The 24,003-nt window shown below is 51.7% G+C and overlaps 1 protein-coding gene across 1 annotated transcript; it reads left to right on the forward strand.

Moving 5' to 3' along the window:
• Positions 1-20,565: 20,565 nt before the first annotated feature.
• On the forward strand, positions 20,566-23,775 carry LOC119398734 (prolyl 4-hydroxylase subunit alpha-2). The gene is made up of 2 exons (XM_037665558.1): positions 20,566-21,427; positions 23,291-23,775. The coding sequence occupies exons 1-2, from the start codon at positions 20,566-20,568 to the stop codon at positions 23,773-23,775; spliced, it is 1,347 nt and encodes a 448-aa protein (XP_037521486.1).
• Positions 23,776-24,003: the final 228 nt, after the last annotated feature.

The raw sequence follows: 24,003 nt of genomic DNA on the forward strand, positions 1-24,003 counted from the left end.
TATGGATCTTAGGACCTATCCTTGTCGTTGACTCTCACTGTCCGCTGTCACGGCATATAGAAATTAAGCAGACACAGTGTGTACACTGTCGTCGTTTATGAAAGAGAACACGCGAGTTAAAGAAAGCACGGCCGCTTCTGGCGTCATCTCTTGACAGACAAGGTAACGAGTCATGACCGGTGGACAATCGCTGCTAAAAATCATGCTTCCTCTGCGCTCGCGCAACGGGCGATGACCGCAGCGCGTCGTGGTGCGCGGGCACAATTGAAGCGTCGCAGCTCAGTCTCTCGGCTTACGCGGGTTGCGCTTCGCCCAAACTATATATATATATATATATATATATAGGCGAGAGCAATGAATTCAGGGTGAAGGTTTGGTTGTGGTTTGCTTTTTCGAAAGTGTATCCCTGAACGCCGTGGAAATTTTTCTTCGAGGCGAATCCCACTTACTCGGAAAGTACTCGTCGGTCGGCAGAGAAAGTACTCTGTCGCTTAGTATATCGGCACTTGATGCTATAACACCATGCGCAATCACAGCACCCCGGCCGTGATGACAGCGAAGGAGATGTCGCTACGTAAGAAACATGAAGCTAAAGAACGTTTCTAATGTTTTCCAAAAATTTAATTAGTGTTCTATCTGTGAAGTAAAAGTCGCGAGCACGAGGACCATAATCTTTTCGCGAGCGGAGAGGGAGCGTAATCTGGTAGCGCTTGTCCACCGGCCCGGAGGGCATGACCGGCTATGGGTCGTTATTTTGTTTGCCAATCGATGACGCTAGAAGAGCGCGTGTCTTCTTTAGCTGTCGGTTGATGGCACTGTAGGCCAACCGCCGCAGAGCGCAGGCTACGCGCTCGCGTGTTCTCTTTCATAAAGGACGACAGTGCACATTTATTTCTTCATGGCTACGATCGCCTTGTGCGGCAAAGGGGTGGATAGTTTTCTAATCGGAGTCGGCATAGAATGCTTGCGCATTTCAGATGTGTTTTTTTTTTGTAGCGTTAGCTACACTTGCCTAGCCATAGCAGGTTTCGCGGGGGTCATCATGAGCCGTGCTGCGCATGCGCGGGCGACTCGCCGCTGCTGCTCTGCGCCTTCGAGAGGGGTGATGTCGTAGCCATGGCGGCGCGCAGCTATTGATGCGAAGTATCTTAAGGCGGAGCTCAATCCGGTGGTGGTGTGCGGCGTGACCACCCTTACTGCGCATGCGCATACCCTCTCCACACACCTCCTTTCCACTCCCCCTCACCATTCCCCCTGTCATCTACCCTCTCCCATTTCCCTTCTCCACTCACCTTCTCCCATTCCCCTCTCCACTTTCCTTCTCCCCTCCCCTCTCCAGTACCCTCTCCACTTCCCCTCTCCCCTCCCCCTTTCCACTCTTCCTCTGAAACGCGGGCTAGACATGCCGAAATTCTCCCCTGCGCAACGCCGCGATGAGCTCGAGCGCATGCGCGTCCCCTCCCCTTCTCTCTCCTCTCCTACGCTGTCCCCTCTCGCCCGCCTGTCGACCGCGTTCCCCGCTCGCCCTGTGAGAATTAACGGCCAGGCTAGATGGAAGATACGACGCGCGTAGCGTTGCTCTTCGCGTTCCACGACGCGAGCTCGGTAGCATGCCCAACGAACGCCAACGGAACGCGATCGTGCAAGTGCTCCGGCTTCGCATCTACTCATGGCGCATCTACTTTAGCGCGAGATGGTGTATTCGCCTTCGCTGTGCAGTCGCCGTCTGACAGTGCGCTGGTGCCGCTTGATAGCGCCTCTGACTGGCGTTTGCAGGTGGGTAACGCCATGGAGAAGGAGAGCGCAAATGCTGCTCAACGGCGCAGAAGAGCCGAGAAGCTTATGTCATCGGATCCCGAAGCAGTTGCCTGGCAATTAGCGCTTCAGCGTAAGAAGAATGAACAGAGGAACGCTAAACGTGCTGCGGAAATCTGGAAAGCTCAGAATAATCAGCTGAACCTTTGCTAACGCTACGTATATCCTGGCATAGCCGAGCTAAGCCACTGCAATTTTTTTTCTTTTCTTTGTGCAGGCACGTCGGTCGCGGTGGCCGAATTCATCTTGGCTGGCCTCGACATCTTGGTGGTGTCGCTTCTTGGGACGCTGATTCCCTGAGTCAGGCACGTAGCCAGTATTTTTTTTCAGCGGGGGGGGGGGGGGCAAGGTCTAATTGTTCGAAAAAAAGTCTTTCCATGGCAAAAAGAAAAAACAATGCTGCCCGGGAATATGGAAAGCTCGACGAATTTCGAGGGGGGGGGGGACGTACCGGCCCTGAGTAATGCACATGACAACATGTCAAAGAATACGGAACTTTGACAAATTGCGCCATCTGTTGTGGGAAGATTTCTGTGTGCATTTTCGTACAACGTGACACAATAGAAGGAGTTTTTCTTTATTCCGCTAAGACTAAGAGAGAGATAAGCGTTCATTAGCAAATCTTATTAGAAACTAAAGTGGGTGGTGGCTTTCGACCAGTGCTCCACGGGCTTTAGCGACTCGCCGGGCGTGGTCCAGATTTGCCAGTTCGCTTCCCAAGGCCTTTTATTCCGACAAGATTCGTGGGTTCGAGAACCACTTTTATGCTTGCATGTGAAACTCCATAGGGTGGAAACGAATTTTATATAAGAAGACTGCGGCTACATCAGCTTAAACCACAGAAGTGACCTAATGTCTATTATTCAGTCTTCGTACCTGTGAAGTTTGGCTTATGTCGGTAATGTTTATGAGGTTCGACGGGCACTTTTGTAAAAAGGTGCACTGTAGTGAAACCATCGTATAGGGCGTACGCGTTTCGTTGTGGGTGTGTTCAGATAAGTACGTCGTACTTGTCCGCCGACCCCCTTTATATTTTTATGAAAAAAAAATTTGTCCGAGTCCCCAGTACCACAAAAGCAATGTTGGTGTCGAGAAAAATATTTACCTTCCCTAAAAAGATTTAGAAGTGTCCACCAACGTTACTAGAACAAGTTTGTTCTAGTAACGTTGGTCTCCACTGAGCTGCAACTCCTTTTAGCGAATTTCGCGAAAATGTTATTTCGATGAGATCGTACTAGAAAACTATGTAGCTGCAAGTGTGAAAATTTTTGGCCACATACCATGAAAAGTTTACGTTGGCAAAGCATTATTACTTTGCACTGTTGATGCTGTTCTTTAAAGGAAAAAAATCGCGAACTCCTCACAGAGTTCAATAATGCTCAAAGAGATTCTTTTTCTCCGTGCGTATAAAAGCTGGACTTGGCAAATTTTTGGAAAATATTTGCACATTTTTGTGTTTTTTTTTCTTTTTTAGGCAGCGGGCGAGCGTGGTGGTGCTGCAGAAGAGCCGCTTGCGCCGGCACGCAACTTCTGCGTCATCAGACCGCCGGCACGCCATTAGAACGGTGGATCCAGCGGTGGATATTTTCCAGGCGATACTGGCAGATCGTTTTTTCTCGCGCAGACCCATGTGTCTTTTCTCCTTTTTTTGCCCTCAAAGTTATATACCGACTTGTTTGCAGCTCTATTCAGGGTTGAATAAAAAATGTAGTTCCCATTCGTGTCCTCTTCCCTTTATTAAATGCGAAACATTTCTTAGGGAACTTCTGGCACTTTGAGCGTTTCTATCTGTCTATCTAGCCGCCTACGTCAGGGTGCTCTCATGATAACTTGGTGTATACCAAAATTGGCATGGGAGGGTAAGAGGATTTGATGAATATCACTGTCGTGTCATGACATGAATAACGTGAAAATCCTGTCGCGTACGTCGTCAAATCCTATCCTCGTGACACGTGTGGCGCATGCCCGTTTACCACGGGCCGCGGTGTACGGGTCTGCGCCACAGGTGACCGACACTTAATATATTGATACCAGACAGCGTGGCTCTATGAAAGAGGAAGACGACGTCGCTTGCTGGTTGCTGCTGGACTGTCGCCATCTTGTCCACCCTGCACTGTGCATTGTGAATAGTTATTAAACGAGCTACCTGTAACATTATTTGTGGAGGTGCTGGGTAGACAACATGGCGACAGTCCAGCAGCAACCAGCAAGCGACGTCGTCTTCCTCTTTCATAGAGCCACGCTGTCTGGTATCAATATATTAAGTGTCGGTCACCGGTCCGACTTCGCCTCCCGGAGCTTCATCACCGCCGACCCCTTCAGCCCCAGCCACAACCTACGTCACATGCTCGCCTCCCCGGGATCCAGGCACTTTCTCCGGAGATGGTACTACCGACGTTGACGCCTGGCTGAACCGGTACGAGCGCGTCAGTGCTACGCACCGCTGGGATCGCACACTCATGCTGGCTAACGTTCTTTTCTACCTCGACGGCACTCCGCGGACATGGTTTGAAACCCACGAAGAAGAAATAACGAGCTGGGATCTCTTCAAAGAGAAGATCCGCGATCTTTTCGGCGATTCATCTGGCCGTCAGCTCGATGCAAAGAAGGCTCTTGCCACGCGTGCCCAGACTTCGACTGAGTCCTACGTTTCCTACATTCTTGACGTCCTGGCTCTTTGTAGCAAGGCCGACCAGCGCATGTCGGAAGACGAGAAAGTTAATCACGTCCTGAAAGGTATTGCCGACGACGCCTTCCATCTGCTGGTTTTTAACAACATCGCGAGCATCGACACGATCCTTAAAGAATGCCGCCGTCTAGAACAGGCTAAAGCCCGCCGCGTACCTCAAAGCATCACGCGCCTTCCGAACACAGCGCCTACTTCCTCTTGTGATGACGTCTTCCGCCAGGCCCCTCGATATGACAACCTCACCCGCATCATTCGTCGAGAAGTTGAGGCAGCGCAACCGGTGGTCACTCCATTCTCAACGCCTGACCCTTCCCCGACAACGGTTTCCTTGATCCAAGCCGTCGTCCGTCAAGAATTATCGAACTTCGGCCTAAATCCTGCTCCACCTGTGTACTCTGCTGAGCCTTTTTATCGTCGGCCGTCCGCTCCTCGACTTGCTTCCACCTATTCTCGACAACGCAACCCGTCCGCATGGCGTACCTTTGACGACAAGCCCATCTGTTTTAACTGCCGACGCGTTGGTCATATCGCTCGCTATTGCCGCAACCACTGGGCTCCACCGGCACACCATGGGTCTCCAAACCAGGCCAGTTCTGTCAACCAGTCGTCCTCAGCGCTTGCTTCTTCTATGCCGACCACATTCTCTGCTCCTGCCGCACCTCTGACCAGACCTCGCTACGACCGCTCACCATCCCCTGCTCGCCGTCAATCTCGCTCGCCCCCACAATCTCGCCGTGCTGCCTCTCCGACCTATTCGCAGCGCCTCCGACCGGAAAACTAGGCAGTGCAGCTTCTGGAGGTGGAGCTGCATTGACGACCTCCGCAAGAAATCCTCGTTAACGTTATCAACAAACCGGAATCTTTTGGACGTTACTGTGGACAATGTTCCTGTGAGCGCGTTAATAGATACTGGGGCGCATGTGTCCATTATGAGTGCTGCTCTTCGCCGCCGACTTAAGAAAGTTGTCACGCCCGCCCTAAACCGAGCCGTACGAGTCGCCCGACGGGGGAACTGCCGCTATTATTGGCATGTGCTCTGCCCGGGTCACTATTGAAGATAGAAGCACTGTCGTTCTCTTTGCCGTTATCGAACATTGCCCTCACGAACTCATTCTCGGTATGGATTTTCTAGCCACTCACTCTGCCCTCATAGACTGTTCAGCCGGCTCTCTTCACCTTGATTTGCCTCTCCTTTCCGATCCGACCGACCCACCTCAAAGTCGTCTCAGCTGCACCGATTTCATACGCCTCCCGCCGAACTCCGTTACACACGTCGACTTATCCTCCACCCCACCTGTACCTGACGGCGATTACATGGTTGCACCGATTCCTGCCGTGATGCTTACGCGTGGTGTCGCTGTTCCGCACACGATTCTCACAATTACGGGAAACCGCACTTGCCTTCCCCTTGTCAATTTCGCACTGACGGCACAGGCTCTCCCCCTGGGTATCTCTCTGGCCCAAATTACCGCTCTTCAGGACCACCATGTCGAGCCCTTCAGAGTGGATGATTGCTGCAGCTCAGCCCGTGGTTCAACTTCATCACCTTCCTCGGGCGTCGACATTAAACGGATGGTTTCATCGGACCTCACGTCCGATCAAGCTGAAGCTCTCTACCACGTTCTGGAGCGCTATCGCGACAATTTTTCCTTTGCCAGTACATCCTTAAGCCAAACGACCGTCGTTACGCATCGCATCAATACTGGCGATGCCAATCCAACTCACAGGCGTCCCTATCGTGTTTCCGCGTCGGAGCGTACAGTAATACAGCAGGAAGTCCAGAAGATGCTCACGAAAGACATTATCGAGCCCTCGTGCAGCCCCTGGGCTTCTCCCGTCGTCCTTGTCAAAAAGAAGGATGGCACATGGCGCTTTTGTGTAGATTATCGGCACCTCAACAAGATTACAAAAAAGGATGTTTATCCTTTGCCCCGCATTGACGACGCCCTAGACTGCCTATATGGTGCTACTTATTTTTCAACTATCGACCTTCGGTCTGGCTACTGGCAGATATCCGTCGATGAGATGGACCGCGAGAAGACCGCATTCGTCACTCCTGATGGTCTTTATCAGTTCAAGGTGATGCCCTTCGGTCTCTGTAATGCGCCGGCAACCTTCGAAAGAATGATGGACTCATTGCTCCAAGGGTTCAAATGGTCCACCTGCTTGTGTTATCTCGACGACGTTATTGTTTTTTCACCCACATTCGACTCGCATCTCGATCGTTTAGAGACGATTCTTGACGTTTTCCGTAGAGCCGGACTTCAATTGAACTCCTCCAAATGCCACTTTGCTCGTCGTCAAATCACCGTGCTTGGCCACCTCGTCGATGCCACAGGCGTGCGCCCAGATCCTGAGAAAATTCGCGCCGTTACCAACTTTCCTGTTCCGAGGTCTCCAAAGGATGTTCGAAGTTTTGTGGGGCTGTGCTCCTATTTCCGACGCTTTGTTAAGGACTTTGCGACCATTGCACGCCCCCTCACCGACCTCTTGAAGAAAGACGCCCCTTTTTACTGGGGCCCTGATCAAGCCTCTTCCTTTTCTCAACTTACGACCCTGCTTACCACTCCGCCAGTCTTGGCCCACTTTGATCCATCAGCGTCAACCGAGGTCCGCACTGACGCCAGTGGGCACGGCATAGGAGCAATGTTACTGCAACACCAACGTGGATACGACCGTGTTATAGCCTATGCAAGCCGGCTGCTATCTTCCGCAGAGCGCAACTATTCAATCACAGAGCGCGAGTGCCTCGCTCTTGTGTGGGCAGTCGCAAAGTTTCGTCCATACTTATACGGGCGCCCATTCCGTGTCGTCACCGATCATCACGCGCTCTGCTGGCTAGCCTCACTCAAGGATCCCACAGGACGACTTGCTCGCTGGGCGCTACGCCTACAAGAATACACGTTCTCTGTAACGTATAAAACAGGGCGATTGCATCAGGATGCGGATTGTTTATCCCGCTACCCTGTGGAGGAAGCAGCCGATACTGACACCATCGCAGACGTTTTTTCTGTGTCGCAGCTGCTCAAAATTGGCGAAGAGCAACGCCGGGATGCGTCTTTACGAGCCATCATTGACCAACTTGAGTCAGCACCTCGTGACGCGCTTCTACGAATGTATCTCGTCAAAGACGGGATCCTATACCGCCGCAACCTCGATCCACTCGGCTCCGACTTACTTCCCGTCATACCGGCACATCTGCGTTCGACTGTCCTTCACCAACTTCATGACGCTCCCTTGGCGGGCCACTTGGGCGTTCCCGCACATACGACCGTGTACGTCGTCGGTTTTTTTGGCCTGGACTTGCCCGTTCTGTTCGACGCTATGTCGCCGCTTGTGAGCCCTGCCAGCGCCGCAAGAAGCCGTCTGCCCTTCCAGCTGGCTGCCTTCAGCCGATCGAGGTTCCCGCTGAACCTTTTTTTCGAGTCGGTCTCGACCTGCTTGGCCCTTTCCCACTCTCCAGCTCCGGAAATAAATGGATTGCTGTCGCCACAGACTACGCGACGCGGTACGCTATCGCACGAGCACTTCCGACGAGTTGCGCTACCGACGTTGCGGACTTTCTGTTGTACGACATAATTTTAGTGCACGGAGCCCCACGCCAACTCCTAACTGACCGTGGCCGCACCTTCCTCTCAGCTGTCGTTGAAGAAATCCTACGGTCTTGCAATACCAAGCACAAGTTTACAACTTCGTACCATCCACAGACGAACGGTCTCACAGAGCGCCTCAACAGGACCATAACCGACATGCTCGCGAAATACGTCGCGGCTGATCACCAGGACTGGGACATTCATTTGCCATATGTGACGTTCGCCTATAATTCTTCGCGTCACGACACTGCCGGCTACTCGCCATTCTATCTTCTATACGGACGAGAACCCGCGCTACCCTTGGACACTTTGCTGCCCTCCGCCACCGAATATGCCGCCGAAGCCATCGCCCGCGCCGACCACGCGCGCCAACTCGCCCGTAACCGCCTAGAAGCTTCGCAGGAGCACCAAAGACAGCTCTATGACTGTCGTCATAGAGACGTGCACTTTTCCCCGGGTTCTCTTGTGCTTCTCTGGTCACCCACTCGGCGTGTGGGGCTTTCTGAGAAACTGCTGTCACGGTACACTGGACCATACCGTGTCGTTCGCCAGGTGACTGACGTCACGTATGAGATCATCCCAGCCGATCCAACGCCGTCATCGTCAGCTACGAGCGACATCGTTCACGTGTCTCGGCTCAAGCCTTATTACCCTCCTTCGACCACATCTGTGTAGATTAAGCACAGAGACGGTGCTTCTACCGCCGGGGGGTTATGATACCAGACAGCGTGGCTCTATGAAAGAGGAAGACGACGTCGCTTGCTGGTTGCTGCTGGACTGTCGCCATCTTGTCCACCCTGCACTGTGCATTGTGAATAGTTATTAAACGAGCTACCTGTAACATTATCTACCCAGGAACGGCGAGAACAGACATTTGTAACTATGTGAGAACGTTAAGAAAAACCGACATCGGCAGCGTTGACCCGACTAATGGAAAGAATAAAAATTAGGATCTCGGCAGGAATCGAACCCAAGCATTCTGCGTGGCAGTCAGGTATTCTACCACAGAGCCACGCCAGGTCGATAAACTGGTTTGGAAAAACAGCATAAGCGGGCGTAATATCGCTGCAACGTCAATTGTGGTTGTGATGCTTGCTATCTAATTTTACAAGAAACCAATAAACAATACATGATATTCCTAAGATACAGGCGTCATATGAGATTAAGGTCTGTGGTTTTAGTGTTGGCATCGCTTTTATAGCAGTCTAATAAACATTACATTTGTATTCCTATGATTCAGCAAGCTATATTGAAGCATTGCTCCACCCCGGAGGAATACGTGAACGAAAGTTACACGTGATATTCACATCACCGCACCGTAATGTGCACTTAGTCCGCCAGAACGACGCAGTGTCCTCTTCATTTCTTACGAGGCTGCGCGATGGCCTCATGCTGACCGAGGATGCTGCCAGATTCATTGACAGCCGCTTTGTAGACTTGGCTGCGTAGGCTACATATGCCCAGGTAATCTACGAATGCAGGCGTTATCCACTGATGTTGGTCTACGTAGCACTATCCAGGCCAACCAGCCTTGACGGCTTATACCTCACCAACGAGAAGGCTGACTTCTCGTTCCGACATGTCGCCGGCTCTATCGACAGACAACTTGTCGACGAAATGACCGAGATATCTACGATTTCCAACCGCTGTACTATAGTAGCAGTGCTGGGCAGTATCGAAGATACATGTATCTTAGATACTATTTTAGATACTCCTTAGGTATCTTGTATCTGTATCGCGATACGTCTCGCAAGACGTGTATCAGTATCTGTATTTCCGATACATTGAAGAATGTATCGTGTACCTTAAGATACAAGATACTGCGATCGCAACAACGCGGTTCAAAACAACAAGCGTTGTTTGAACTCCGCTTCCCATGCTGATACTGCTCCCACTAAGCCACCAGATTAAAACTAAAGACAATGACATTATTTTATCTTTCCACTAGAGCGAGGGCAGGTGATGAGCTCTGAGCGTCCCTATTCAGGGAGCAGAGTCACGTCGTAGCGCTCGCATCGTCTCGACAAACGCGCGAACGTCTACACCCAGACGACATTTTTGTTTTCACGGTTTCCTTTTTTAGATGCGAAGGCATCGCTTGCTCGGGGGTATGTCCCGCGGCATGGTAGTCCGCACTGACACTGCGCATGCGTAACTCTCCTCCTTTCCGCTCTCCAACAGCTGCGCGTTACTCTCCTCCTTTCCGCTCTCCAACAGCTGCGCGTTACTCTCTCCACTTCTTTCCCAGCACCTGCTTGCGATTCTCCTGCGTTCTCGCTTCTGCTCTCGCGGCGCATGCGCTACTCTCTTCCTCTAGTCTCCTCTCCTTCAAGTGGTAGAGCGCTGCACGCGTTACTGCCGTACCACGGATGCGCGCGGTAGGGACCTATGCGACGCGATCAGTTCGGTGGGACTCCTCGTAATAAACTCCGGGGAACCCACCTTCATCCGTCGCAGTGCGGCCTCGACAGTGATCGACCTGGCGCTGGTGTCAGAACGCTGCTCCTACGAGTGGAAACGCCACGCTGACACTGCTGGTTCTGATCACTACCCGATCACACTCCTCCCGTGCCACCCCAGCCGTGGTGCTGTTCGTGAATACAGTGTTGTACGGTGGCCACTTTTCCGTGACCTGTGCGCGAGCGTGCAGAGCAGTGATGATTTCTTTTCGCGCATCGCGGACTGTGCTGAGCGTGCCACAACGCGCTGTGTTGTTCCCGCCGGCACGCCCTGCCCTGACATCAAGCTGCTCAACCTCCGCGCAGTGCGCCAACGAGCACAGCGGCGGGCGCTGCGCTCCTCGGTCCCCGGCGCATGGACAGAGTACAACCGACTCGACGCTGTGTGCCGGCGGCACGCCCAGCGGCTACGCGACCGCAGTTGGACGGGCGTCTGTTCCTCTCTGAGTGATCCACGAGGACGTCGCCGCGGCTGGCACATCATGCGCGTCCTGATAAACCCTAAAGTGTCGCGCTACCCAGTGCTCGCCGTAGCCGTTGCGCAGGGCATCACTGAAAGGGAGCTTGCTGAACTGCTTGCCGCCTCTTTCGCGCCTCCTCCTCCTCCTAGAGCGGGGAGCGCTGGCGGAGTCACGACAGACGCCGCACCCCCGCTCCCTCCCGTGGATCCCATCACCTCAGCTGACATTCGCTCTCTCTGCAAGGAGGACTTCTTCCTCTACGAACTGGAACGGGTCCTCCTCAGAAAGCGCAAGCGCAGCGCCCCTGGAGCGGACAAAATCACTCATCAGCTGTTGAGAAACCTGGATGCCTCCCAGCGCCCACTCTTGTTGGATGCATTCAACAGAGTTTTCTCCAGTGCTGTCCTCCCGGAAGAATGGCGTTCCGCGATTTATTTTATTTATTTATTTTGTTACCCTCAATCGCCGAAGCTTTACAGAGGGGAGTGGGTTACAACATGAAAAATACAAAACAACGAGAAAAAAAACGTGCTATTTTATACATGAACAAGACTAAAGCAAAAAACATCTCTACTCAATGATCCTTATCCTCAAACAAGGCAAACCGCCGCGTTCGGTGACGTCATACAGGCCCATCTCCCTCACTTCTGTGGCGGGCAAAACTATGGAGGAGATGGCTCTTTGCCGGCTACAGTGGATCGCGGAGGTGCGCAACGCTTTCCCATCAGAGCAGTGTGGATTCCGGCCACATCGCGCGACCATCGACTGCATTGCTGCAGTCGTGAGCACCCTCGAGCAAGCCCTTCACGATGGAGAAATGACCATCCTACTCCTCCTTGACATAAAGTCGGCGTTCGACTCGCTCCCCCACTCGTCTATCCTCAGTGCCGTGCGCGCGCTAGGTGTTGAGGGCAAACTCTTGAACTACGTTCAGGCCTTCCTCACTGACCGAACGTTTACTGTGCGCGTGGGCGGGGCGACAAGTGCGCCGCGATCTGTCAGCTGTGGCGTCCCACAGGGCAGCGTCCTCAGCCCGTTTTTGTTTAATCTGGTACTCGCGCCGCTCGTCAAGTGCCTTCCAGAAACGGCTGTGTTCCCTGTTCGCGCAGTGGTGTACGCTGATGACGTCGCATTGTATGTGCGTGGACCGACCCGAAAGTGCTCGGTGGTGCGCGCTTGCATGCAGGAGGCCCTCCAATGTGTGGCCGCCTTCGTGAGAAACATCGGCCTCACGATCTCGGCGCCGAAAACCGAGGCCCTAGTCGTCCACCCCCGTGCTGAAGCCCGACGACGTCTTCCGTGCCTTCAGCTGGATGGTGCACCAATAGTTTGGAGTAGCACCGTCCGCTACCTCGGCCTGACGATAGACAATCGCCTCCGATGGTTCCCGGCGGTGCGACGTGTACGCCAGACGATGCGTCGCGTGGAATCGGCCGTGCGCCAGCTACTCGCAGGCGGCAACGGCTGCCCCGCTGCCTTCGCCTGCACCATCTACGAGGCGATGGCTCTGTCTGCCATCCACTACGCACTGCCGATCTGCAAACTCCAGGCGCCACAGTGGCGACTGATCGACCAGGACCACCGCCGAGTGATCCGCATGTGTCACGGAATGCCTCGTGGCTCTCGTGTGGCCGAGACCCTCGCGGAGGCTCGTGCGTGGCCTGCGTCGCTCACGACGGACCTGCGCGCATTGTGCCACTTGCAGCGTCTCCACCGAGCGCCTGATGCAGGTCCCCTCCTCTCGCGGTTACGTGCTGTGCCAAACTCACGAGTCGGCCAACTTATCGACGTGTACGACGGTGTTGTGGCTGACGATCCCGAACGCCTTTCGCGCTGGCCACCCCCTCACCGTCGAGTGCCCCTTCGAGTGAACTTGCACCTGCCGGGCATTCGATCCAAACGCCACACCCCCTCAGTGCCATTGCTCAGGAGGCCGCGGCGCGGATGTATGAGGACCTGGCCGGGAGGACGCAAGTGTTCACCGATGGGTCCGTCCTGCAGGATCGCTCAGCCGCGGCCGCCTGCATAGCCCCTCAGCTCAGCTCGGAACGACAGTGCCGCTTGCGATACTGTGCATCCTCAACAACAGCTGAGCTAGTCGGGCTCCAGCTGGCTGCAGACCTCCTGCGCAATTCGCCGGCCGTCTCTAGCGCAGCAATCTTCTGCGACTCGAAACCTGCCCTGCGCCAGCTCGCGAGGGAGGAACGAGGCCCCCTTCTTGCTCAGCGCGCCGCTCTCAGCCTGCTGGCCCTCCAGGAACGAGGCTGTGACGTGGTCCCTCAGGTGGCTCCCTTCACACGTCGGCATCGCGGGCAACGAGGCTGCAGACGAGCTCGCAAAACGAGCACACTCCGCCGAGACTTCGCTGACAGATTACGCCAGCTCGTTCGACTCGGCACGCAACAACCTTCACCGGGAGCTGGAGCGCGAGCATCCGGACGCACGGGTCGCCGCCGGACACCCCCCTCCTCCCATCCCAGCCACTGGTTTCACTCGCCGCGAGCGCGCGCTTCTTCTTGCTTTGAGGACCGGTTCGGTGCGGCCCGCGGAACGCAGGCATCGTCTTCGCGGCGCCGCTGCACCGAACTGCACCGATTGCGGCGCGATCGAAACCCTGTGCCACCTATTGCTTGACTGCCCTTCTCTCAACACTGCGCGGAAGCGGCTCGTCATGAAGTACCGACTCGTCGGACTGCCGTGTGCGACCCTACAGGACTTGCTCCATCCCACCGGCCACGTGCACCGTCGCCGATCAGCCCTTGCGGCCCTACTCGCTTTTCTCGAGGATGCCGGCCTAGTCGAACGAATTTTCTAGCCGCTCACCACGGTGACTCGGACGGCCGTTCTCCTGCCCCCCCCCCCCTCACCTTTTTTTTCTTTTTTTTTGTTTTTTTTTCCTTTTTTTGTGTTTTTCACTCATACCTTTCTTTTTCTTCTTTTACCATCTCTTTTCACTCTCACTGTCCCTTCAATCCCCAGTCCCCCGTGAGTGTATCGGTTGAGGTGTCCTCACTTGAGAGACAGTTATCGTGCACTCTACACTCAATTTTCATTTTCATTTCCTTCTTCCTTTTAAGAATCACCCCCCCCCCCCCAGTCCAGCGCTTGCTTCGGTTGACGTCTCTGAAATGCGGGCTCGACATGCCGAAATTCTCTCCTGCGCAGCGCCGTGATGACGCCAGCGCATGCGCGTCCCCTGCTCCTCTCTCTCCTCTGCTACGCTGCTCCCCTCTCGCGCGCCTGTAGACCGCGTTCCCCGCTCACCCTGTGAGAATTACTGGCCAGGCTAGAGGGAATACACGACACGCGTAGTGTTCCTCTTAGCATTCCACGACGCGAGGTCGGTAGCATGCCCAACGAACGCCAACGGAACGCGATCGTGCAAGTGCTCCGGCTTCGCATCGCCTCATGGTCCCCTTTAGCGGGCGATGGTATAATTTTTTTAGTTGTGTCAGTGCTATGGCACTTGGCTCTTAGCTACTATCCGGTGCCGTGTACTCCAGTGCGTGCAGTGTCTGTTGTACAAATTGTGATGCCGCTGTAGTGTCGTTATCGAAGTTTCTCTTGCGTTGTGCGTCGTTACGGAGTCTGAAGAATGCAAAAAAACACGGTTGATCCCTCCATCATAGAAATCGGAATAACACGAAAGTGAAGCGTGCCCTTACAGAAGTAACTGAATGCTTACTTTACCTTGATATATGAGAGTTTGTACAATGTATATCGATGTCTGGCAGCTATAGCACCGTTTAACGTGTATGCACCCACTTTGATGATTGGTGGTACATCTCCATCCCGACGACTAACGTCCATGTTATATATGATTAAACAAACCCTTGTGGTAGCTGTAGAAGTTAACGGTGAAAGCGTAATCAGAGAACGAGGTGTGATAGCCAGAAGAGCGTCACATATTGGACGCAGAACTTGGTCGCCATCCCGCGGCATGTTAAAATGTGATTGAACACCACGGCCGGACTAGAGGGAAACGCAAAGCGCGTCGTGCCGCCCCGGTAGCCCGGCCGCGATTTTTCTCGGGGAGAGCGGCGAGCGCGTGAGCACGGAACGCGGTGTTACAGCCAGGTGAGGCAGGCGCGCGTCGCAGAGCTGTCTTCGCTATTTATTAGCGTGATGCTATGAGCGAGGCCGACGCTTTTACGACGCTTGGGCTGAGATCGCCACCTCGCGGTGTGTTAAGGCATTGGCAAAATTCAACTATTGAAAACGTGCCGAATGGGATGGACGCGTAACGCGTTGCAGGTGCTAGTCGCGGAGGCCACAGCAATGACGAATTACTTTACCTTACCACTCCCAGAGGTCAACACCACCCCGCCGACCGGGAGAGTGGTAGATGTAAAAGGCGCGTTCGTAAAGCCTCAGAGTCTGTGACCGTGTCGCAGTGGATAGCGTGCCCGGCATCTGTTGTTGCGGACCAAGCGGTCGTGGGTTCGATGCCCGTGGACGGTACCTTTTCTTCTTTGCCATCTGATCGTGTATATTTTTTCTACGTCATTTCCGTGACGGAAATACGTCACTGAACTCTTGGTGGACCCTGGCATAAAACACTTTCGTGTTAAAAAGTGGTTGCTTTGCGTCTCGTGGCTTTCACACATCGGCGATTTGAAGGACTTCGTTGATGCAAGTTTGACTTGCATGCAATGACATTGACTTATATGCAAACAGGATTCTAACAGCTATAGCACCACCGGTACCGATGCCGGATTTAACAGAACAAGCATTCACTGAACAGAAGCTCTCTTGGCCTACGTCTCCTTTTCTCTTATAGACATTTTCCATGTGACCACTTAATTGTGTTTACGTCTGTGTTATTTGTTTTTTTTCCTGTTTTCTTTCCTCTTTCTTTCCTCCCTATCTTCCTTTCCTCTATGTTTCCTCTTTCCCAAATGAGCAGGCAGGCGTTGTGCCCCTTTAGGTGGCAGTTAGCCTGTTCCCTCCCTATTTCCTCTGTGTCTTCGTGTTTTCTATGTATTCAAACCAAATCAATAACAAATAATTCAATGAGTTTTCAAAATCATAAATGGATTGTCAGCACAAGTTCTTCCACGAAACAGTTATCTTCGACGTAGACCGCCACGCGTGCCGGATTGATAGGTTCGCCTGTTGCATGGGCATGCGCAGATAAGTTTTCGTGCCTTCTTTCTTTTCCGCCGTTGTGCGTATTTTCAGTTGTTAGTCGGCGTTTGTGGTGTCCTGACTTCTTTCTTGTGTCCGTGTTTGCACGCGTTGTCTTTTTAGAATGAATATTTACCAACTAGCTCAGCTCTCTGTTATTCTAATCTTTCTAAGCTATCCTTTTCCATCCCATACATTACCAATGTCTCTGTATTGCTTTTGAATAGCGGCGGTGTCCTGCGGCACTTCATGCAACTGTAGAACACGTCTGACACGTTTTCTGGGCTGCAGATGTTCTCTCATAAAGGAGAAATTGTTAGAAGATCGCGCACCTCAAATACTTCTTGCCTGAGTATCTTGTATCAGATCGCGATACAACTTCAAAGTATCTTTGCCCAGCCCTGAAACCAAACACGAATCTTGTTTGCTTCCTTTGAAACACCTGCCTTGACACGTTCAGTAGTGTCAGATCACTCTTGTGGTGCTCCTTCGCGACTTCCGCGCCAACGACCACAGGATCGTTTGCGCTTACCGACGTGTGCTTGCGCTCCTGTCTATTGAATCCGAGCTCGCCTTCCGTGACTTCCGTGAAGTTTTTCCACTTTGGATCGGGTCTGTGTGGTCGCGTGCCCCAGGGACATTCCCGACTATGGCGTCGTACAGGTGGTTTTTCAAATATTTTAAAATGGCGTGACAACTGAAATAAGGTGAAGAGATGGTGACTCCGCTTCTGGAGCTTCAATCGTACTCCCATCCGCGAGCAGCAGGTACCTTGGTACCGATCAAGGCTCTAGCGGGGACCAAAGATCTGCGTACAACTAGACTGTTGCTGCCCGTGTCACGTACCACTAACACCTTCTGTATAAACACCTCTCCTGGCAAGACAGACATGTTGTACATTTCAGTGGCTTGTTTTCCAGACGCTTTTCCCGTGTTTTGACTGCACCGCCTCGGTTTCTCTCGTCCTGAAGCATCTACAGGCAACGAAAGGCACGCTGTTGCTTCCTTCCCACCACCACCTTTCCGCTTGCAGGACTGAGTGTCATGACCCGCTTTCCGGTGAGAGCCACAATAGGGTTGACTGGATTTGGTGCGACAATCTGACGTTTGATGTCCTGGCTCGCCACAAATGAAACATTCGGCTGGAGACTTGCCAGGTTCCCCATGGTTTTTCTGTCGGCTTTCTTCTTTTTCTCGAAAACAAGCATGTTGTTTTGCCGCTGGACTTCCATGAAGTGGTCTGCCGCTTCTGCTATTTGTTAAAACGTATTGCAGTTTCTTTCGCGAAGAAACAAAGAATGACGGCTATGGCACTTGTTCGTAAGCTGTTCTGCGACTATCAAATCTCGCGCTGCTTCAAAAGTTTTACCGTGCTCGGCCATCTCTACCCATCGATCGAAAAAACTAAACAGCCTAGTAGCGTACTGCTTAGCTGTATAATTTTCGAGGGGCCTGTCGAAGTTCTGAGGATCTAGGTGCCTGGATTGGGGCTACCGGCTGAACCGAGGGTCGCCGAGCGGTGCCGAGCCGTACTGAGTGACGGACCAGACTCGGACGTGGGCCGCCAGCCCATGAGCTGTGCACCCGAGCTGTACCTGGCGGTGCGCCGGCCAAGGCTAGGAACGCCGGTGACTGAGCTGCCGCACCGCAGCTGGGGCGAGCAGCATTCCAGCACGGCGCATACGGTGCTGTGCTGGGCGTAACCCGCACGTGGAACCGCCACGCCCGGATGGTGATCAAGACGTCGCAAAACGAGGTCCGAGGTCGCGGTGGTCCAGGCATCTCCTAGACGCCGCCACCGCTGCTCGAAAGTCGTGAGATCACCGGACCACCGCCCGTTCTTCCTCCTCGGGGTCTGTGGTGGATGTCCCGACGGAACCCACACCACCGACTTATTTTCATATCCTTGCATTTGGTATTTAAATCTTTAAACACGTCTCCCCGTGTGTTTCCTGCGCCGCTGCACAATAGTAGAAGCGCTCGAACCGTCCTAAACATCACAAACTGCTACAGAATCCATGATCGCAGGCATTAGTGTCCGGTAGGTGAATATTGAACGAAACCGAAAAATTCTTCGAAGACGTATCGTTAAGAGCTATCGCGCAAGCGTCACTTCGGATTACCTCCCCTTCTGTGTCTTTTAGGATGACAGTGCTAGCGCAAGAGGGGTTAATGATGCGCCAGAACTTACGAATATCTGTTTTGAGCATTTTGCGTAGTGCAAGAGATAAGTAATTATCTTTAGCTTTTTGTAGTGCAGTTAAGTACGCACGATTAGCAATGTTATAGATATCCCAACGTGCTTGATTAGAAGAAGGTTTGGCTAAGCGATAGAACTGTTCCTTTCTGTTAGATAGACGCTTAGATAGGGGCTTAGATATATCCCTTGGTATAACTCATACCAAGGGACACATGTCCCTTGGTATGAGTTATACCAAGGGACATGTGTATTAGAAATGATGACACGATTGGGAATGTATTCTTTTCACAATAGACGTACCTGATCTACAAAAATATCCCAGTTAGTATGAACTAAACGAGTGTCAAAGTTAATACAAAAATTGGGGGACGCTTAAGCTTCGCCTTTAAGCGTTCAACGCGATAGCGATATCCGGCCCCATTCTCATCGTGCTCTATTTCGCTTGTCATTATGTTCAGTCGCCCAGTCTCACACACGCACACACACACACACACACACTCGACATACCTATAGTAAAGGTAAAGGTTTCCGCCCTCTTCAACAGCCCTTTTATGACAGCAGTGTACCCACTACGTGCGTGTAAGAGAATGCACGAACTAATGTGTATGCCCTTTGTAATTGGTGGCATGCTTTAAACCAACAGCAATTACGCACCTGATAATTTTTCAAAGTTGCGATACACCCACTACGTGTTCGTAAGGGAATACGCACAGTCCGCCGCGGTGGTATAGCGGTTACGGTGCTCGGCTGCTGACCCGAAGGTCGCGGGTTCGATCCCGGCCGCGGCGGTCGCATTTCGATGGAGGCGAAATGGTAGAGGCCCGTGTACTTAGATTTAGGTGCACGTTAAAGAACACCAGATGGTCGAAATTTCCTGAGCCTTCCACTACGGCGTCTCTCATAATCATATCGTGGTTTTGGGACGTTAAAGCCCAGATATTATTAGGGAATACGCGCAGTAATGTGTGTGCCTTTTGTAATGGGTGGCCGGTTTTAAACCACCAACTCGCTTTGCAGTTCACATGGTGTGACGCCCGACGGCAATATACGCTTGTACCCCGTTTTACTGCGATATTACATCTCGTACTGTGACACCTGTACACAGGACGCGTATGTTTGCGATGCATTAAAGTTAATTTCAGTGCAGTTCCAAGAAATCGAGTGGCTTTGTGGTGGAACACCTGCTTGCCACGCAGACGGCTTGCGTTGGATTCTCACTCGAACCTAAGATTTTTTATTCTTTATTTATTTTATTTGCATCTTTCTCGATTTTGCGGTCACGGAGAATATGATTATTTTTCGCTCACAACCAACGACGCCGACCCCGACGCCGACACCGCAATTTCTGCGAAACGAGCTCTTTAACGCTATTGCGTTAAAGATATACACTTGTACCCCGCTTTTACCTCGACAGTCTTTAACGCTATTGCGTTAAAGACTGTCGAGAAATGAGCCCAATTCGTTGCGTATTGCTTCAAAGTTAGCCTTGTTATATAATCACGAATAACATTCCTAACCTTACTTTCTTCAGGAGGGCTAGCATTCATGCGAAAACTTATTAAACAGTCATCGCTAATACTGGGTAGAAATGATGGCATGCATATTTTTGTGTCTGGTTTTCAAGATGAAACCTTGAATGCAATAAGTGATTCTTGTACATATAAGGTCATCAATAAAAATACAAAGTCAACGCTTTTCACGGGTATACGTACACACCTACTTTGTAATCACCTAAGCATTTCAGGCGGCTGACCAAATCATTTAATGTTGCGTGCGTAATTACAATGTGAATAGCCACTATTCACTTCAATTCATGGAGTGTTTAATTGTCTACGGGCGCGAAGAAATCCCGGGATCCGTTTCGTGTAGAGTTTTACTGGAAAGTCGGCGTATGCTAATACATGGCTCAGAGTAATATTTTTCCGTCAGTGCTAAGCAAAACGCGGGTGCGGTAGATGTGGGCTTCTTCAACGTCATTCAATTTCCATAAGCGACTGTACGTCGCGACGCGCGTCCCCACACATTCAGTGCAGAGTACTACAGCAGCATCTAGTGTGCGCTCCGTCACAAAACCGAAGCTACTACACATCGCCGCCTGCATAGTGGGTATTAACCATCGAGATAATGCAAATAGATGATGTGGTTTGGAAGTCTCGCGTCGCTAGCGTTCACTTTACACGTTGCCTCATGCGCCTCTGACCTATTCACGGCAACGGAAGACATGCTGGAATGCATGGGCACCGAGAACATGGCTCTCGAAGACGTACGCTTCTACGTTTTGTTGCAAGAGCATATGCTGGGCGTAGTCATAAGCGACTACGAATCAATGCGGACTACCAAGTCGCTTAAACCTGAGCAAAGCTCATTGGGAACGTTCTTATTCATGAGTAGACTCACCGAACTCAGCTCGTACGCTTCGCTCGGCGCACAGCCCGCTTCTCTCCGGAGTCTTCCCGGCGCATTCCTCTCGCCTACATCCCGGCAGTGGTGGCCCGAGGACAGTGACGTCGCAGGAGCCTCTGTTGGAATCTGCAAACTGCAGCACCTTTACGATATTTCCGTCGCTAAGATGGCATCCATGAAGTCCAGACTGCTGCCGGCCGCTTCAGCCGAAGACTTTACATACGTAGCCAGGGGCTGTTTGGTGACCGCGGCGTTTGGAAATACCTCCGCCTGGATCCAAGCAGCTCTCTCCAAGACGACGTCTACCACTGGTGGCACCTCCTTTCACGGGCTTCAATTAGGACTCGGCTGGTTGCAAGCCAACGACGAGCGATGGTCGTGGTCGCGACGATGGGCGAAGTCAATATTTACGACGGCAGGCCAAGTCTACCCTTCGCCACCGGAAATAGACATCAATATTTACAAGAACGTGTGCGTCCAAGAGGGAATTCTGAGGCCCTCAGACAGCAGACTGCAATGCAAGATGTCGACGAACTTCGGAGACCCGCGCTTGCTTCTTCAGCCACTCAAGTTAGAGGTTCTGTCGCTGAAGCCGCGAGTAGTGGTCATCAGCGACTTCATGTCTTCATCGGAGGTGCGCTACATCCGGTCAGCAGCGAGGGACGAGTTCAAGCGGGCAGGTGTCTACGCCCCTAATATCGTTGGAGGGTTGCCAAGCTGGAAGCGCATTGGAAAGGTAGGCAGGTAACTTGACGCAAGACAGGTATCTGGAAGCAAATTGTAAAGATATTATTACTTAAGCATGTACATTTCGCTCTAATATGTTTTGCAAGAAAGCTTCGGTTAGTTCCTGCTGTGTCGTACTGCCCTATGTTACATTGCACACTTCTTCAGCACATCCTCCAGCTTGAGCCACTTGAGACAAAAAAACTGCCGGTAATTCGTATTTATGAGGATAGAAGTACCGAAGTGATTCCAGTTTCTTTGAAAGTCATGTCAGTAGTCCAGCAAATAAATATCTAAAATCTAACGAAATCTAAAACTCTCATACCTAAAGGATGAAGCATACAATGCAAATCAAAGTAATGTTGAAACAAATGTTGTAAATAAGATAAAGACAGGTCTGCCTTTATGTGACCTTGCTGTTGTTATAGCTAAACTGTAAATGACACACAGCAATGCACAAGGAGAGGTAGCAAGACGCTCCCACTGAAAAAAAACAAAATTTATCATGCTGTAACCGCCCCAATAAACTGACCGCGCAGTACTGATCGCGTTTCTCCTTGGTTTTGGTACCCTGCGTAGGGAATGTGGTCGCGGAAAACACCACGGTCAACCTCAGCGCTGCCACGACCATTGTTCTGAGGCAAAAGTGCTATTGCATGCCCTCTTCAGCACTTGTAGTGGTCGTTTTCAATAGGTTCGCTATAAAAGAACATCCGCGTGTCCGAAACGGACGGTCAACATTTTTCTTTAAGACACGAAACACAAGCAATTTAGGTTACGATTATTGTTGTGGGGCGAAAACACTCCCAAATGTTGCAAACTGTTTTTAGTGTACACACTGAAGGACTAACGTTTGTGTCCACCATAGGTCGGCAAAAAAAATTTGAGCTCACTCAGACTCACTCAACAAACGTATTTTGCCCTGAGGGCTCACTCGGACTCAAACTCACCAGAATTTTCGTCAACCGGACTCACTCGGACTCAGACTCACTAAACTTTTTCTCAACCGGACTCACTCGGACTCAGAGTCACCAACATATTACTCAGCCGGACTCACTCAGGCTCAGACTCACAGCTTGACCTGTGTCTGAGTGAGTCGACTCATGAGTCCGTTAGCGTAAAGTTAGCTTTTCGATCATGGCGTCAATGCTCTTTAAAGCCAGTCTATCACATATCGGTGCTCTACGACACGCCTTTTCAATTGTACCTTCAAATACGTGTTATCGGAGGTTTCACTTCATTAAGGACACTTTTATGAAATACACGACTCACATAAGATATTTTATCATGAACTTCCCGTGAAAGAGTGCGGGGGGTCCATGGCACTTCGCCCCAATTAACGCCCCTGAACAATAAATATTGCGATGGCGCATGAATGCTCGTGCGTTGACACGTGTAAATATACTTGAGCATAAACTTACACCAACCGATATAAGACCGATAGTAATGCTGAAGATGAGTAGATAGAAAAATAGGTCGGCAATAGAAGGTGAAGCTCACTCAGACTCACTCAAGAATATATTTTGTGCTTAGGGCTCACTCGGACTCAGACTCACGAATATTTTCCTCAACCGGACTCGCTCGGACTCAGACTCACTAAACATTTCCTCAGCCGGACTCAGTCGGACTCAAACTCACCCAAATATTACCCACCCGAACTCTTTCAGACTCAGACTCATGGCCTGATCTAAATCTGAGTGAGTCGACTAATGAGTGAGTTTGGCGACCTATGGCGACTGTTGCTTATTTTATACGAAAACTACCCGGAAGAACAACTCTCAATGGTGATACGCTTTCATTTCTTTTACTGCCCACAGCTTTCTTGGCTCTGGGAAAGCTTCTTGAGAAGCTTTCTCGGCGCATAGAAGTCACAACTGGTTTGTCGCTGGAATCTGCTGAGGCGTACCAGGTGTCCAACTACGGCCTCGCAGGACACTACACGCCCCATTTAGATGCCAGTGAGTTCGATACAGTGGCGAGCGTACATGAACTCGACAACGGCAACCGACTCGCCACCGTGCTCATGTACTTGACCAACGTGGCCGCGGGGGGAGCCACGGCATTCGTCAGTCTGGGCGTCGCCGTCAAACCCCGCGTCGGCGACGCCCTCTTCTGGTACGACGTGGAACCGTATGACGGAAGCGAGTTCCCCGAGCACATGTCTTTCTGGCATCAAAAGAGGCAAGCTGACCCGCTTACGACGCACGTCGGCTGTCCCGTGCTGTGGGGCTCCAAATGGATCGTCACCAAGTGGATCCACGAGCGAAGCAACGTCATCGTGAAGTACAACACGCCTGGATGATATCAGCTTACGTGCGTTTAAGACAACGTCGACACTCGTTCCTGGTTTGATTCAGTGTATTTATGCTCATTGCAATAATTTTTATGATACTTCAGCCTACGCAAAAATACCGATATTCAGCGAAATTAATAGCGGATGGATCTCTTGCATTAGTGACAGAAAGATCGGTCCTAACAGATGTTACTGCTATTCGCTGCAAAAGTGAAAAGGAGTATAGAAGTGAAACAT

This window comes from Rhipicephalus sanguineus, chromosome 7 (assembly GCF_013339695.2).
Source record: "Rhipicephalus sanguineus isolate Rsan-2018 chromosome 7, BIME_Rsan_1.4, whole genome shotgun sequence".
NCBI classification, from domain to species: domain Eukaryota; kingdom Metazoa; phylum Arthropoda; class Arachnida; order Ixodida; family Ixodidae; genus Rhipicephalus; species Rhipicephalus sanguineus.

Bases quoted from the DNA above. Each gene is read 5' to 3' on its own strand.
- LOC119398734 (XM_037665558.1), top strand. From the start codon at position 20,566: ATGCTGGAATGCATGGGCACCGAGAACATGGCTCTCGAAGACGTACGC. The intron at 21,428-23,290 runs GTGTCTACGCCC...TACTGCCCACAG, and splicing joins GGACGAGTTCAAGCGGGCAG to CTTTCTTGGCTCTGGGAAAG.